Source organism: Apium graveolens, chromosome 7 (genome assembly GCF_009905375.1).
Source record: "Apium graveolens cultivar Ventura chromosome 7, ASM990537v1, whole genome shotgun sequence".
Taxonomy (NCBI): Eukaryota; Viridiplantae; Streptophyta; class Magnoliopsida; order Apiales; family Apiaceae; genus Apium; species Apium graveolens.
The window spans coordinates 129,250,816-129,268,042 of NC_133653.1; the positions used below are offsets into that span (position 1 = coordinate 129,250,816).

The 17,227-nt window shown below is 36.9% G+C and overlaps 2 protein-coding genes across 2 annotated transcripts; both read left to right on the forward strand.

Moving 5' to 3' along the window:
• Window positions 1–11,366: 11,366 nt before the first annotated feature.
• On the forward strand, window positions 11,367–12,732 carry LOC141674032 (uncharacterized). The gene is made up of 2 exons (XM_074480757.1): window positions 11,367–11,568; window positions 11,909–12,732. The coding sequence occupies exons 1-2, from the start codon at window positions 11,367–11,369 to the stop codon at window positions 12,730–12,732; spliced, it is 1,026 nt and encodes a 341-aa protein (XP_074336858.1).
• A 457-nt stretch (window positions 12,733–13,189) lies between these two features.
• On the forward strand, window positions 13,190–13,639 carry LOC141674033 (uncharacterized). The gene is made up of 2 exons (XM_074480758.1): window positions 13,190–13,366; window positions 13,466–13,639. The coding sequence occupies exons 1-2, from the start codon at window positions 13,190–13,192 to the stop codon at window positions 13,637–13,639; spliced, it is 351 nt and encodes a 116-aa protein (XP_074336859.1).
• Window positions 13,640–17,227: the final 3,588 nt, after the last annotated feature.

Consider the following 17,227-nt stretch of genomic DNA (forward strand, 5'->3'; position numbering starts at 1 on the left):
TCGTCTTCTTCTTTGTTTAGACTCCTTGTATGTCTCGTCTTCTTCTTTGAATCACCTCCATTGGATAGCCTTCTTGCGTCTTCAATTACATTACATGATTGAAAGTAAAACTAATCTAATGAACTTACAAGAATAACTCGAGTTACATTCGAGATTTATGATTACAAAGATTGACGTCATGCAAGTAGTATTTAAAACCAAAACTAAAACCATTACACTAAGGTCGAAAGGCCATAACTATCCACCATGCTCATACAACACATAAAAGCATGTTAAAACACATAATCTGAACTTAACATATCATATTATCCATGATTTAATCATAAAAGAAATATGACAAAAATCAGAAAAATCAAAAAAATCAGAAAAATAAGAATCACTATTTTCGGGCAGTAACGACGTCAAACGCCTTATAGACGAGTCATAAGAATCATTGTTTTGTTTAGACGCTCATTTATCTATCGAATAGGGTATTCGTTTGCGTAAATCGGACACCAGACCAAGATTTCAGCAAATCTGCAACAGCCAATTCAGAATCCGTATCTAATACGATTCTCATAATTAGAACAAACATAAATCATGCATATATCAATATATATATATATATATATACAGATTACATAATCATCTTATGATAATACAACTCACATGAATATCATATAATCAAAACCATACATATACAAGCATATTATATCAACATCAAATCATGACGAATCACATACATGCTCATATATCGAAAACGGTTAAACACATAAATGAATTAAAAACTTTTCGCAAGTAGCTCTGATGCCATTCAAGGGTTTTTAACACTTAAACGCAACGAAAAACGTAAATTTAAATCTTAAAAATCGAAACCCTTCGCAGGATCCATGCGAAAAACAATATTTAATTCGTAGTTCAGTATGTTTACCTTAAGAAGCTATACGTTAATGGAAAGATGGAGGTCTTGAATGATCACCACGTAGCCCGTCGCTGGAACGATCTACGCCTTGAAGGTATCCACAGAATGATCACCCAGAGGATGGGTGTATACTAGCACGTTCTTGAGGCCGCCTTCTTGCTCTCTCTATCTCTCTTCAAGCTGCTAGGGTTTATGTTTTATTAAATAAAACGTCTAACCATAATTCTATTAGAAAAAGATATTATATAGGCAAGAGCTAATGGGCCTCCAACTCTAAATTGAATTTTAGAGTTATTATTATTATTATTAAATTCAAAATTCTAATTATTGTATTATTAAGTCTCACTTAATCATCCAATAACTTAATTTCAGATTTAATATTAAATTCAAATTTCCTATTTATTTAATTAATTAAGTCACACTTAATTAATAACAAATAATTTGAATTACTTACATTTAATTTAAATCCAGATTTAAATTAAATGATCCTCCAATCATTCTTTGTGCAACCCTTTAGGTTATTATTACGTTGGCAACAATTTTAAATCTAATTTAAAATCATAAACAATGAGCGACATCTAGTAATACATCATTGTTACCCAAGTAATAATAATTAAATCGGTGATTAATTAAACCTTTCATGAATGATGTACAATGTAATATAATCCCTTTAGCCTTATATTATAGATCAAACTCGATGCATGCATTTTGTCATCCTCTGTTAATGTTCTATCCTTCTTTCCTTGATTAATGAGTAAACTATTAAACAAATCAGTATTTGAGCACGGCCATGCATTTTATAGTCTTACTCAATCAAGAGGCCAATAATATCACTCCTTTAATAAAGGAGGGCTAAATCCCACCTAGATCATTCGTATTTCTCATACGATTCATAATGTACCCAATGTCTACTTTTATTATTACCTGGTCAAGGATAACTTTTAATAGTATCAAAGTATATTAATTCTCGTATAGAAATATAATAATTTCAGGTCAAAGGACCAATACATCATTATCACTGTGAGATTAACTTATGACACTATAAACATGTAGTATCTCATAACGGGTCAATCCAACACCATGTATTTAATACATGTGCCTGTGTTTTGACTTTAGTATCACCATACCTATGATCAATGAGATATGATCACCAGCCAACAAACACACTAGTCTCAATGTATTTATTATCGTCCCTTAACAATAATACTTGACTAGGGATCTTTAGGAATATTAATACTATTTTCATAATCTCATTTCTAAGTCACGTACTTAGAGATATAGATTTACATATCATATTCTAAGGACATTTATTAATCTAACATCTTAGCGCATAAAATAAAGATATAATAAATTACTAAAGAATAATCCATATAATCATAATTAATAATCCAAATGTTTCATAATATAAACATAATAGTGTTGTCTCTAGGGCACAAACACTAACATGCAGCTTGGAGAGCCGCTCGAGGAGAGGCTAGTTCTTCACTTGTTCAACAGGAGGAATGAGATGATTTTGGGCTTGGCAATGCGCAGTTTTGGAGATTGGCTAGACGCATGGATGCGATGCACGACATGCACAGTCATTTTGCTGCCGACTTGACACAGGCTTTGGGCACTGCTTTCCGAGCCACATGTGTTGAGGTTGATTGGCCAGTGTTTGGTGCTGATTCTGTCTCCGCCACCTGACACTCCACCCGAGGAGGGTGATGATTCTGATAACTTGGTATGCCTAAAATCCTTATTATTACCTTCAATGAGGACATTGAAAATTTTAAGTTTGGTGGTGATAATGTAAGGATTAGTTTTTGTGTGTTCATATAGATTCTTATAGATTCATGTTGCATGTTTAGCTGTATTTCATCCATATTTTTGCATGATTGTTCATTTAGGACATATTTGTTGTTTTTTTATGTGAGTTCATATAGTTCCATGTGCATGCATATAACATGATCCCTTAGGTTGAGCTATTTCTCATTGATAAGTTGATGTTAATTTGAGTGTGGTGATGACGAATAGAGGGTTGTTTAAGTCTTAATGAATTGATTTACATGCCAAATTTTTTTTCTCACAGTTTTATAGGTTTTTTTGGAGCTAGATCATGATCATACTTTTTTATTTGTTGAGATTTAATCACTTTGTTATATTTAGAATTTTTGGTATTCTCTTAATGACAAAAGAACACTGAATTTTTTTAAAACTGAAGAAAAGCATGATTTCATTGCTAGTTGTGAATAAGGCTAGGCGTCAAATGGCTAGTAGCCAGCTCATATTTTATGAGTAGTCTAGGGTTGAATGAGATGGAGCAAAACACACTCATTCAGAAATTGTAGAAAAAAAGAGAAAAGAAAAAAAAGAGAAAAAAATATGTGTTTATGCATAATTGATCAATAGTGAGCTCTTTAATACTCGAGGTATTAATTTTTACGGGGTTTTGTGTGCCTAGTGACCTAAGGCTTTTATAGTCTGGGATCCGCTAACCTAACGCTCCTTATATGGGTAATATTGTTTAAGTCTTTTGGGACCTCATTCATTGCACGGTAAGCATCTTTGTTATGTGTTCAATAATAGCATGAATCCTTGTATAACTCTAGTAGGAAGGAAGTGTTGTGAATCATTATGCGTTTAACATCTATTCTGTTTATAAACTCATGATTGTTTTGATGATAGATAAGTTATGGTTATTGATCTAGTATCGAGAGTATATTTGTTAGGCATCCACACACGCACATTTCTGGTTTGTGAGTTGGTTTGTGGGGTTTATTCGAACTCTGTTAAAAGTCATTACAATCATAGAGGCATAGACTTGTTGGTTGGTTATGGTTATTCTGAGGGGATCGATTGCATTATCATTTAGTTGCATTCACATAGTTACATTCATACATTAGGTTATTTTGTTATTTGAGTCTGTTTATGCTTGAGGACAAGCATCCATTCAAGTTTGGGGTTGTGATAAGTGGATTTTATATCTACTTGGAACGCTTCATTACAGGCTTAAGTTGGTGTTTTGGACTCAAGTTATTGGTATTTTTGATGTGTTTTTGTGTGTTTGCATTACAGCCATTAGTTGGATGAATAAATGAGCTTTTCAAGGAAATATGCTGAAAGGAAATCTGGATCAAAAGTCAAGACCATTCTCATGTTGAAGAGCATCTCGATAGCTTCGCGTGAACTATTGGATCGCCAAAGTCTGACAGACGGAACTCAAGATACAGCAGAAATAAGAAATGAAGTCAAGGGACAGAAGCACGGCGCGCCCGCGCGGAAGGCGGGGTGGCCACGCTAGAGAAGCAGCAAGCGCGCGCGCCCGCGCGGAGGTTGGGGCGGTCGCGCTGTAGTCCTGGCCCAGAATCCTGATTCGAGTCTGATTCTGAGAGTTTTAAAGCCCAGGTCGTCCAAAAGCCTATATAAAACAAAAATAAGACATTTTTAATAAGGAGGAGACCAGGGAGAGCAATACGAAGACCTACAAGAGCACAAGACGGCTACGGAGAAGAAGAATTTTGTATTCTTTATTATAGTTGTACTTCAGATGCTTGTTATCGATTTTTCTTTGAATCCTAGTATTCTTATCTTGTTTTATATCATGTTTTTATTGGAACCCATGGTGACGATGAGTTTTATTATGAACTAATCATTGTCATGGGGTTCTAACGGATTTATCTATGGATTTCAATAGTTAATTATTTTATAATCTTTGTGTGTGGTGATTTATGATTTCCTAGTTTGGTTGTGCTTATTCGTCTTTGATGCGTAGCTAACATCTAAGATTGTTTGTTAATATCTATTTAAGCGACAGTAAATATAGAGGTTTAGAACTTTCCATGCTAGCATTTGTTTATGTATGAATTGACATGCATAATTCGTGGGTAATTTTAACCATCTTATTCACCCTATGTAATCACGATAGATAACTTGCTCTTAAACCGTTATGTTTTCAATCTTTATAGACTTATAGGGACTAAGCATAATTAGTGTGTGCTATCTTCTATCTTAATTGTGGATGCTTTAATAGTAGGGTATTCGTACAACGAAAGTTGGCGTATACTAATTTTGTGTTATCTGATTAGTTGTCATCACCATCACATGCTAAGGTTAAAGACATGACTTTGAATGAAGTATTTAATGAAGTTAGAATTCCATGTTTATTCTCATATAAGTAATTCAACCATAATTCTCTTGATTTATGTTAATTAGTATAATCTCTTAGTTAAATCAAAACTCAATTTGTTACTTGTCTTAGCATTGAGCGATAACCAGACATTGTTGCATAAGTGCATAATCCAAACTTAGCCTAAAAGAATTCTCTATGGGAAGGAACTTGAATTGAATCTTATACTACTTGTGATTGTTAGTCGCTAAACACACGCTAAAATTCACGCAAGTATATGCGTTCACAACTAGTATAAGATATAAATTAGATTCGTTCCCACAGAGACTGGTTTAGGTTAACTTTGTGATTTATGCACTTATGCAACAATGATATGGCTATTATTCAATGCTAAGATGAATAATAATTTGGGTTTTGATTATACTACGATTAATATTGAGAATTATACTAGAGAACATTAACTAAAGAGAGTAAAGAGAGTTGAATAATATATGATACAAACATGGGATTCTAACTTCATTAAGTACGTCATTCAATAGCCTTTTCGTTCTTAACCTTAGCATGTAATAGTGATGACACTAATCAGATAACACGAAACTGATAAACGCCAACTTTCGTTGTACGAATACCATACTACCAGACATCCACAAAAGAGATAGAAGCTGAATAGATAACAACTATATTGAGACCCTATATGTCTATAGAATTTGACAACATAACGGTTTAATGCACAAGTTATCTATCGTGATTACATAGGGCAAGTAAGATGGTTAAAATTACCTACGAATCATGCATAACAATACCACATGAACCTATGCTAGCATGGTAAGTTCTAAATTCTTAAATTCATTGTCGCTTCATTAAGAATTAACAAGCTATCTTATAAGTTCACGACGCTCATAAGACGAATAAGCACAACCAATACTAGGTTATCATACAATCACCACACACTAAGGCATCGAAACAAATCAATTAAAGAAATCCATAAATAAATCCGCTAGAACCCCACGATAACGATTAGCCCATAATCACACTCATCATTAACGTGGGTTCCGATGAAAGCATGGTATAATAAACATAGTCTTTATAAACAATTAATAAACAAAGTACATAATCCAGAGTATTAGGTTCAACAAAACAAGAAATGAGCATCCAAGATTACAACTTAGAACAAAGATTCACAAGAATAAACTAGATCTTCTTCGCCTTCATTGAATTGTGCTATAGGCCTTCTTGTCGTCTTCTCCTTAAGCTCCATTACGTGTCTCTCTATGAAAAACATCTTTTATTTAGGTATATATAGCAGCCCATGTGAAGTAGAAGTCCTCCAATCAGAATCCAAGTAGAATCAGGATTTTAACATCCCGACCCGGCGCGGCTGCGCGCTTGATCAGCGCGGGCGCGCTGTGTCTCTGAAGTTTGGGCGCGGGCGCACGCTATGACAGCGCGGGCACGCTGGCCTCCTGGATAAAATTCTGCTTTCTTTCTTTTCTTGCTGCAATGAGTTGGTTTCCCGAGCTTTATTCCTTGGACACTATCCTAACACCATATTAGCATCAAATCAATTCTAATTCACCTGAATCCGGGATTAATGCCTGAAATGCAGAAACACTAGAAAACACATTAAAACACCAACAACTTGAGTACAAATACACCAAGTCAAAGCTTAATGGAGCATTATAAAGTGTCATAAATGCCACTCAACAAAGATCACGTGCGTTTGCGTGTAATTTTTCGGGTGTGTTTTATTGCGAATATTAATCTAGACCATATTTTTTAAATCTCATCATCTTCCCCAACCATCATCTCTTCTATCTTCTTTCTACTTACCACCCACCACCACCTCCAACAACCAGCAACCACCAATTCTAGCCACCAACATCACCAGCGACCACCACCACCTCCAACGACCACCAGAAAATCACCAGCATCAAATCAAAAATCACCACCACAATCACCGACGACCTTTAGAAAATCACCACCGATAAACGTAAAATCACCACCGTCAAACCAAAAATCACCACCGGAAAATCAAAGATCACCACCAGAAAATGAAAAATCACCGGCAGCAACCAAAATCACCAGACACGCCTACCTTCTTTTCCCATCGAATCCGAGCACTAACTCAGTTTATCAGCTCCGACCACTAACATCAAAACAAAAATCATTGTATTTGTAATAAAACAACACAATCAAATTATACCATCACGTCGTCCTTCGTCACTACCACACACCACCATCAGAATTACTAAAATTTAAAATATAATCATTACATAATCATAATAAATTACCAGATTATATGAAATTGCCAAAAATGAAACAAAAAAAATCAAATCCGAGCTTATTTCAGATCTGAGTTTAGTGAATCAGAGGTTCGTCGGAAAAAATAAAATCAGGTGAAACAACGATTTGAATCACCAATACGATGGTTTATTAATGATGAACTGATTAGAATAGTTCGAAAAGAGCAAAAGTCGGCCTCGTCAGAGATGATGGATGAAAATGAGGATGAGAAAGACAATGTGTGGGTGGAGGAATGGTGGTAGCGAGGGGGCTGTGTGTCTTCGTTGCAAGGGATTGGTGTTGTTAGTGGTGGGGGAGAGAGAGAGAGATAGAGAGAGAGAGGATCTGAGACCCGAGCTTACCGGAGGTAGGCGGCGAAGTGGTGGCGGGATGACGGTAGAGTGGCAGGAGCTTACCGGAGGTAGGCGACGGAGTGGCAGGAGCTAGTGGGTGCTGGGGTGGTTGGAAAGTGCTATGAAGAAATAGAAATATAAATTTTAAATGAATGGTTATGATTTTATTTAGTAATAAAATTGTGTGGCTGAGATTTTATCTCAGTTCTCACAATTAGTGGGGTTCTCATTTGTGCAAAAGCCTATATATATATTATTTCAATTTTAAATCTTAAAAGTTATATATTTATATTTTAATGTATTCTGTGGCTTATGTACTGATTACCTTTTTCCCTCTTTTTCATGATGTAAGGATGGATTTTCAAGATGGATATGTCCCTCTTATAATTTAAAGTTTTGCTATATAAATTCTCACGATGAATGTTCAATAATTAGATGATAAAATTTATGAAATGAAAAAACTTTTTCCTCTGGTCATTATACTTTGAGACAATTTAATAATGTCTATTGGGAGTCAAGTTTGACAAGGTATGGACATGACGTGAACCAGGACGTCAAGACAATAGGCACGACGTGACGGAAGGACGAGAGGAAGGGACATGACCAAGGACGGGAAGAAAAAGTCAATCAGCGAGCTAGAAACAAGGGATAAGAAGCAACAAGTTCAGCCAACAGTTGGATCATGGAGGAAAAATAGGAGATAGTGGCAATTTGAATATAGAAAATATGTTATAAATAGAAGGGATCTCACATTGTAAAACAAACAACGAACACTCACTAGGCAATACACTCAAACAAATAATATTCATTGTATTATCAAATTCATAGTGATAATTATTTTGGCTGGGCAACAATCCTACCCGCGGTTTTTATCCTATTACAAGGATTTTCCGCGTCACCAGCCCTTTTTCTCATTTTATTTAATTAAGTTACTAACCAAGATAGATTTAGCTATTAACCTACAAATTTCAGCAAAAACAATTGGCGCCGTCTGTGGGAAATTAGCTAATAATCAGATCGGTGCTACGCAATGACAAATGAGACTCTTACGCCCAATCAAGAAAACCCAGATGCAAGCTCAGAGACAACAACAACATTAAAGAAACTATAAGCTAAACTGGAAGCATTGAAGTCAGAGAATGCGAGCTTGAAAAGGGAGATTACTATGTCGAAATCCAAGACGAAAACTAGAAGCAAGAAACATGTACCAAGCATAATACGATGCCTGTATATGGATGAAGACATTAGATGGGGAAACATAGAGAAAGAAGCTGACAACATAGAAATAATTGAAGAGGACAACGAAGCTTCGATGCAGGACCAGGATGCAGATGAAAGTGCACGAGAAACACTCCATAATGAAGAACGTGACAAAAGGAGTACAGATCGTGAAAGGAGGAGATCCAGGCATAGATCTAAGATGAAGAATCACATTCCCGAATCTGTCAAGAAAGAATTACAGGAAGTAAGAGAGATGATCCAACGTATTCCAGGGGTACCAAAGCCTCTGAAAAAAGCGACATCAACAAGTTATGCGGATTCACCATTCACGGATGAGATAACAAGGGTGGAGATCCTGAAGAGATTCACAGTTCCTTACATGAAAACCTACAATGGATCCAGTGATCCTATATAACATATTGCTCAATAAAAAAATGAATGTTTATTGTGCCAATCATGATGGACTTGAAGGAACCATGCCTGTGTAAGGGATTTGGATCTACTCTCACGGGCCCAGCCTTACAGTGGTTTGTGGGTTATCCAAATGGAAGCATAGGAACTTTTGCAAATGTTGTCGACGCATTCAATGCACTATTTGCAAGCAGCCAGATATTCGAAAAAACTACGAGTGATCTTTATAAGATAGTTCAACGACGTAGGGAACCCTTGCGAGATTACTTGACACGCTTCAACAGGGAAAAGGTGACCATCACAAACTGTGATGTCCAAACAACAATTGAGGCATTCAGAAGAGGATTAGAATGAAATTCTCCACTCTATGACGAACTCACTAAATATCCATGTAGCACAATGGACGACGTCCAAGCCAAAACAATGGCCCAAGTATGATTGGAAGAAGACATGAGGGAAGAATATGACATGTATTATTGTCCTAGCCGTAAGATATCTTCGACAAGATCAAGGGACTATAAACCTTACATGAGGAGCAAACGAGAGGAGCCATACGTCTACACGATAAGCGAATGTGTAGATTGGAGGAATGGCCCGAATTTCCCCCCAACATATGATAGATATGGATTTGACATAACACCATCAGTCACGATAAAAGAGTTTAGCAAGCTGGGCAATGTGGTGAAGTGGCCCATCAAGTCTAGCAAGCCCAAGGCTAATCCTGATTCAAGGCTATGGTGTGAATTTCATGGAGATTATGGCCATAGAGCCTATGATTGTGTCGCACTATGAAAGGAGATACAAGAACTTGTCAAAAAAGGCTACCTCTCAGAATTCATAAAATAATCAGCACAAGTGAGAAGGGAACAATTACCACCATGACAACCCCCACCTCCTCCTAATCGCAAAGTCATCAATTTCATAGCTGGAGGATCAGATGTATGTAGAGCAATATACTCTCAGGCAAAGAGGATTTCTAGAGAGTCGAAAGCACATGTGGCAAAAGCTGACTTGCAAATCAGTAATATACCTAGAGTATATTTTAACGAAGAAGATAGGAGTGAGCAGAGAGAGCCATAATATGACAGCTTAGTCATATCCATTCATGTGGGAAATTGTCTTATCAAACATGTATTGGTTGACAACGGGATTGTGGAAAATATCATGATGCTCACAACACTAAAGAAAATGGGACTTCTCGAGAGCGACATGCTAAAAAGACGACGATGTTGATCGGCTTTAGTGGAGAAACAAAGAGAACAATGGGAGATATCTCATTACCAACTTATGCACAAGGAGTAAATCTCTTGCAAAAGTTTGTCATACTTGATTGTGACTCAACATACAACATAATTCTTGGGAGACCATGGATCCATGACCTAAAAGCCATACCTTCAACATGTCACCAGGTGATAAAATTCCCGACACCATGGGGAGTCCAACAAATCCTAGGAGATCAAGCAATAGCTAGAGAATGCTACAAAACATGTTTAAAGCCAAGTGTCATGCATGAAGACTCAAGAAAGAATGTAGTCACGGTGTCAGGACCAGAGAAACAAGCCGAAGTGGACCTATTGACTAGAGATAAAAGGGTCTTAATAGGAGAAGACTTGGCTCCAACCATTGAGTCAAATCTTGTGGATTTCCTAACGTCACGGTTAGAAGCATTTGCTTGGGAACACGAAGACATAACAAGAATTGACCCTGAAATCATTACACACAAGTTAAATGTGGATCCTACATACACTCCTATTCAGAAGAAGCATCGAAAGTTTATGGTTACAAGAAACAAAATCATAAATTAAGAAGTCAACAGGTTGTTGAAAGTGAGAATGATAAGAGAAGTGGATTATCCAGAATGGCTAGCTAACATTGTCATAGTACAAAAAAAGAATGGCAAGTGGAGAGTTTGTGTGGATTACACAGATTTAAACAATGCTTGCCCCAAAGATCCTTACCTATTACCATACATTGACACAATGGTGGACGCGACGACATGATATGAATTGCTGAATTTTCTTGACGCATACCTTCGGACGCAGAAAAAACTGCATTCACTACAAAAAGAGGAATATACTGCGACATAGCTATGCCTTTGGGATTAAGGAACGCAAGCGCAATATTTCAACGTCTGATCAACAAAATGTTTAAGAATCAAATTGGCAAGACAATGAAAGTTTACATTGATGATATGGTCGTGAAGACAGAAAAAGCAGAAAATCATGTCAGAGATCTTCAGGAAGCATTCGACATTTTAAAAGCATTTAACATGAAGCTCATCCCGAAAAAATGTAACTTTGCTGTCTCCTCGGGAAAATTCCTTGGCCACATGGTGACAAAAAAAAGGGATAGAAGCAAGACCAGATCAAATCAAGGCCATATTTGAACTAAGGAGTCCAACAAATGTGAAAGATGTTCAGAAGGTGACCGAACGAGTAGAAGCCTTGAACAGGTTTATATCTCGATCCTCAAACAGGTGCAAGTTGTTCTATGACGTCCTGAGAAAGAATAAGGGCTTTGAGTGGACAGAACAACATCAATTTGCCCTGACGGAATTGAAGGATTACTTTTCAAACCCTCCTTTACTGATAAAGCCAATTCAAAATGAAGACCTCTATGTGTATCTATCAGTCACAGAACATGCTGTAAGTGGAATTCTAGTTAAGGAAAATGGCGGAACTCAATCACCAATTTATTATGTGAGTAAAAGTTTGGTGGAAGCTGAGACAAGATATACGTTACTTGAAAAACTTGTGCTAGCATTAGAAATGACATCTACGAAGTTGAGACATTACTTTGAGTGGCATCGGATACATGTCATGACTAATTCCCCGTTACGAATGGTCCTGAGCAAACCAGAACTGACAGGAAGGTTAGCAAAGTGGTCCATCAGGTTGAGTACCTACGACATTTTTTATAACCCTAGAACGACAATTAAGTCACAAGCTTTGGCAGACTTTGTGGCAGATTTTAGTCCAAGTCAAATGACGCAAGCAGAAAAGGAACTGCAACACATATTCTCTACCACAAATGTCCTCCCATGGACATTATATACTGACGGTGCATCCAATGTGAATGGAACAGGAACGGAACTAGTCCTAAAATCACCACAGGGGGATGTGCTAATGTATTCAGTATTTTGTGACTTCAAAACTACGAACAATGAGGCTGAATATGAGGCGTTAATTATTGAACTAAAAACAACCAGGGACATGAAGATCAAGAACATCAACATAGTTTGTGATTCACTCCTGATTGTCAACCATGTCAATGGGACATATGAAGTGAAAGATCAGAAAATGGTTACATACTTGGACATTGTCAGAAGTGTGTTACATTCAGCAAGTACCAAGGGAACAAAATGTGTAAGCAGACGCCTTGGCAGGATTGGGTGCTGTCTTGAAGGATATCAGCCTAGCCAATGTACCAATTGTACACGTAATGAAACCAGCTAGTAAAAGATTGAAGGAATAGCCAAAAGTGATACTCTTGGATAACAATGAGAGTTCAACCAATTGGACACATGTATACAAGGAATATTTGTTGTATGGTATACAACTAGAAATCCATAATGAGGCAATAATGCTGTGAATGAAAGCTTCACGATTCACCATCATAGATGACGTGTTATTTAAAAAGTCAAGCACATGATTGCTACAAAGGTGTTTAGAAAAAAATGAAGCTGAAACAGTCTTGCAAGATGTCCATGAAGGGGAATGCGAAAACCACACAGGTGGAAGAAATCTCTGATTGAAAATACTACAAATGGGATATTATTTGAGTAGTCTTAGACAAGATGCCTTGACACATGTTAAGAAGTGTGACGCTTGCTAACGACATGCTCGTGTCATTCATCAACCATCTGAACAACTTCAGATGACAATATCTTCATGGCCATTCATGAAATGGGGAATGGATATTGTGGGAAAAATGCCTCTGGCACCTGGACAAAAGGTATTCATGCTTGCAATGACACAATATTTCTCCAAGTGGATAGAAGCAGAAGCATTTAGACATGTGACAAGAAAAGAAGTGATATCTTTCATAAAACGTAATATCTTGTGCAAGTTTGGAGTTCCATCTGAAATTGTGTGTGACAATGGTTCCCAGTTCATAAGTGACAAGACATAAAGTTTTTGTAAAAAGTACAACATCAATTTGATCAAATTAACATCACGATATCCACAGGAAAATGGTCAAGCTGAATCCAGTAACAAGATCATCATCAATAGCTTGAAAAAGAGATTGTCTTTGCATAAGGGAAAATGGGCTGAGGAGTTGCCATGGGTATTATGGGCAGACAGGACAACAACCAAGACGTCCACAGGACAAACTCCAGACAGTTTGGTTTATGGTACATAAGTTGTTCTCTCAACAGAAATCATCATGCCAATACTTAGGTATGGGACAACAACATATGATTCAAATAAGAAGGAGCTGACACACGACTTGGACACTATTGACGAATTAAGAGAGACGACAAAAATTCGTATGGCTATGTATCAGCAAAAGGTAGCTAGAAGCTACAATAAAACTGTTCATATAAGGAACTTCCGAGTGAGAGACAAGGTCTTGAGGAAAGTATTCCAGAATACGGTGGACGTGTCAGCAAGAAAGTTTGCGGACATGTGGGAAGGCCCTTATTTGATTACATCTGTTGTAGGACGTGGAGCATACCAACTGTCAAGCTTAGATGGAGTACAAATTCCAAGGAGCTGGAATGCACTTCACCTGAAGCTTTATCATGTGTAGCAACCTTGAGCCCTACTTTAGATTTGTTATTTTCTCTAAAATAAGTCGCTAGGACATATTTGCTTTTGTTAGATTTTCCTTGATGACATTGTTCTATTTTCCTAATGTGATGTGCTTGCAATCGCTTTTCCTTGATGACATTGTTCTATTTTCCTAATGTGATGTGCTTGCAATCTCTTTTCCTTGATGACATTGTTCTGTTTTCCTAATATAATGTGCTTGCAATTGTTTTTTTTGATGACGTTGTTCTAATTTTGGACTTGAATCCTATATGAATTATTTTTTCTATAAATATGATATGAACTGTGTTAGTACCCTTATTACGAATTTTATTTCAACAAGCCATGTACATAAGTAAATACGACATGAAATTTATAAATAAATAACGAAAGGATTATTACTCAACTATTAAAAATGACGAAATTCAAATTTAATCTCTTACAAATATACGAGTACACTTTTAAGTGAACAATAGATGACGTGTTTCAAGAGGGAAAGGCCTTTTAACCGTCCGACGAGTGCATGCACCCACAAGTAATAAACGATAGTAACACTTACGAATAACAAGACTTGACATATAAAACATAAAACACTTGTAGCAACATGACAACATCCTATGAAAACACAAAAATTACAACTCACTACGGACATAAAAGAACTACAAGACAATAACATAACACAGAATAATAACGGAGATAATCATAAATAACATAAACCAAACAAAATGATCCCCCACTTACAAAAGTGAAATAGGGATTTAGTCTTAAAAGCCTACAATGAGTAATTCAAAGGCAAGAAATAGAACATGTTCGAAGTCAAAAACTTGGTTCATGATAAATTAAACAAAAGAAGAAAATTCATTCATCTCCGTAAGTAGGAGCTTTGCTTGCAAGAGGCACAACATCTTCACCCTGAGTAAGGTAGAGAGGAAAGGCATCCTCAGGATAAGCTTCGTTGTAGATACAAATAGTTTCATTCACGTTCCACGATGACCACTCACCCCGTTGATACTCTAACATCATCTCAACCCTGGTTGCATGGCACGTTGTGTAATGGCCCTCTGAGCTTCTTCATGCAATTTGGCCTCTAAAGATTGCAGTTTAGTGGCAACCTCATCAAACTCCTTCTGGACGTCCATGCTAGCCTTCAAGTTGGAAGTAGCAAGCTCTTGAGCAGTGCGGAGTTTTTGGGCACAACCACTGTGAACAGACTCGAGAGTTTTAAACCTCTTGTATTCATTCTCAACAACCTCACGAGCCATGAGACTCGCCTGAAGGGCCTGCATTAGATGAAGTATAAGATGTCATGACAAGCAGTCAAGGTAAAAAGTAACAAAAATATAAATAACTTACATGAAAGGTGTAACCAGCTGCATCATCAAGGATAACATCCAAGGTCCTGGAGGAATGAGCCTCGACAGTTTGTGGCAAAAGCAAGTCTTCCATCAAGAAAGCAAATTCAGCAGGCTTGGAATGGGTAGTGTACCCATGAGTCACAAATAGGGCATAGGCTTCAGATTTACTAGTAGAAGCAAGGACATTGGTCTTCAATTTTTTAGCATCAGGACTAATATTGGGTGAAAGAAGAAAAGGGATCTTAGAAGATTCAGTCTTCGTAGACTTTTCTTCACGGGCTCTTTAGGCAGACAACTCTCTACTCGATATAATCAAGGGTTTGATGACGGGAGGCTTAAACTCTACAATCAAATAATATGGCTCTATACTAGTTAGAAAAATGAGAATGACATGAATGCTAACAAGGAGATATGCAACAAGAACACACAAGTGTCGCATACCTTTGACGTAGATACGGCTGGAACTCATTTCAATACCCTTGTCGTCTTTGGGACTCTCAAGTGTCTCGGACGACAGACTTTTAACTGAATGTGGAGATTTAGTCAACGGAGTGTTGCTGGTGACTTTACTCCTAGTCCTGTTTGCTGCGGACTTGACTATTGGTCTCTCAACAACGCCAGTGTTTTTGGCCTTCTTCATCTTATTGATGAAATCCTCAACATCTACGGTCCCAGAATTCCTGATGGGACGATTCAAGCAGTTAGGCCACAACCTATCCTCGAAAGGAAGTGCCATCACTTTCTCAATAATGGCCTTAGTGGATGTGTTGCTTTCATCAAACTCAAAGTAGGGTTCTGAGAAGTACAAAATTACACGACCAAATGACATAAATATAAAATCATAAAGACGCATGCAAGACAAGAATACAACAGCAGATTAAGGAAGAAAAAGATTGAATACGATTTGAATTTTTTTAAAATACTTACCATCAGAGGTCCAATGATCAAGAAGATAAGCGGCGTCATCTCCCATGAAGGCCTATTAACAAACAAATAATCAAGTTTCCACTTCCTATCATTAACGACATCGCAGTTAAGGATGAGGGGATCATCGTTTTTTATGTTCACAAAGCCAAAACGCCATCCACTAAATTTCTTAAGAGAATAACAGTATTTCACAACATTAACATCAATTTTTAAATCATGCTTAACTTCAATAGTGTCAAGATATGCAATAATTCGCCAAGCAAGAGGCATCAGTTGGCCAGGGGCAACATGCATGCTATCTAAAACATCCTTCATAAGATTAATAAAAAGAAAGACCATACCGACATCGAATGGATAGTAGTAGAAGCAAACCCAGTCCTTCCGATACCAATCGGCTCTTGTCAGCATCAGGGATCACGACCTCAATTGTCCCATAGAATAACAGCTGTTAGATATATTTGATAATGTCATGGTTAATATGATTTATGTTTAGTTTTCAGATCTTACTTAAACATGATAAATCAGTACTTACTGGAAGTCAGGACTTAAGGATATCAGTACTTATATTATCAGGAGATAATTATCAGAAGATGGATATCAGAACTTAAGTGTTGAAGGATGTTCAGATAAGGACAGTAACTGATTAAATGAAAGAAGATCGAGATAAACATAAGAAGAGATATGCATGAAGAAGGAATTCTATGAAGAATAGAATACTTGGAAGAAAAGATATCTGATTGATATATTTTAGGAAGCAGAATTATATTCCATATCAATTAGCGATTATCTTGTAACTGTGTAGTATATAAACACAGACATAGGGTTTACACTATAAGTGTTATTATATTCAAGAAGATTATTCATTGTAACCCTAGCAGCTCTCGTGATATTTGTTCATCACTGAGAGGTAACAGTTC

Bases quoted from the DNA above. Each gene is read 5' to 3' on its own strand.
- LOC141674032 (XM_074480757.1), top strand. From the start codon at position 11,367: ATGCCTTTGGGATTAAGGAACGCAAGCGCAATATTTCAACGTCTGATC. The intron at 11,569-11,908 runs GTAACTTTGCTG...TGTATCTATCAG, and splicing joins GAAGCTCATCCCGAAAAAAT to TCACAGAACATGCTGTAAGT.
- LOC141674033 (XM_074480758.1), top strand. From the start codon at position 13,190: ATGGATATTGTGGGAAAAATGCCTCTGGCACCTGGACAAAAGGTATTC. The intron at 13,367-13,465 runs GTGTGTGACAAT...CGATATCCACAG, and splicing joins TTGGAGTTCCATCTGAAATT to GAAAATGGTCAAGCTGAATC.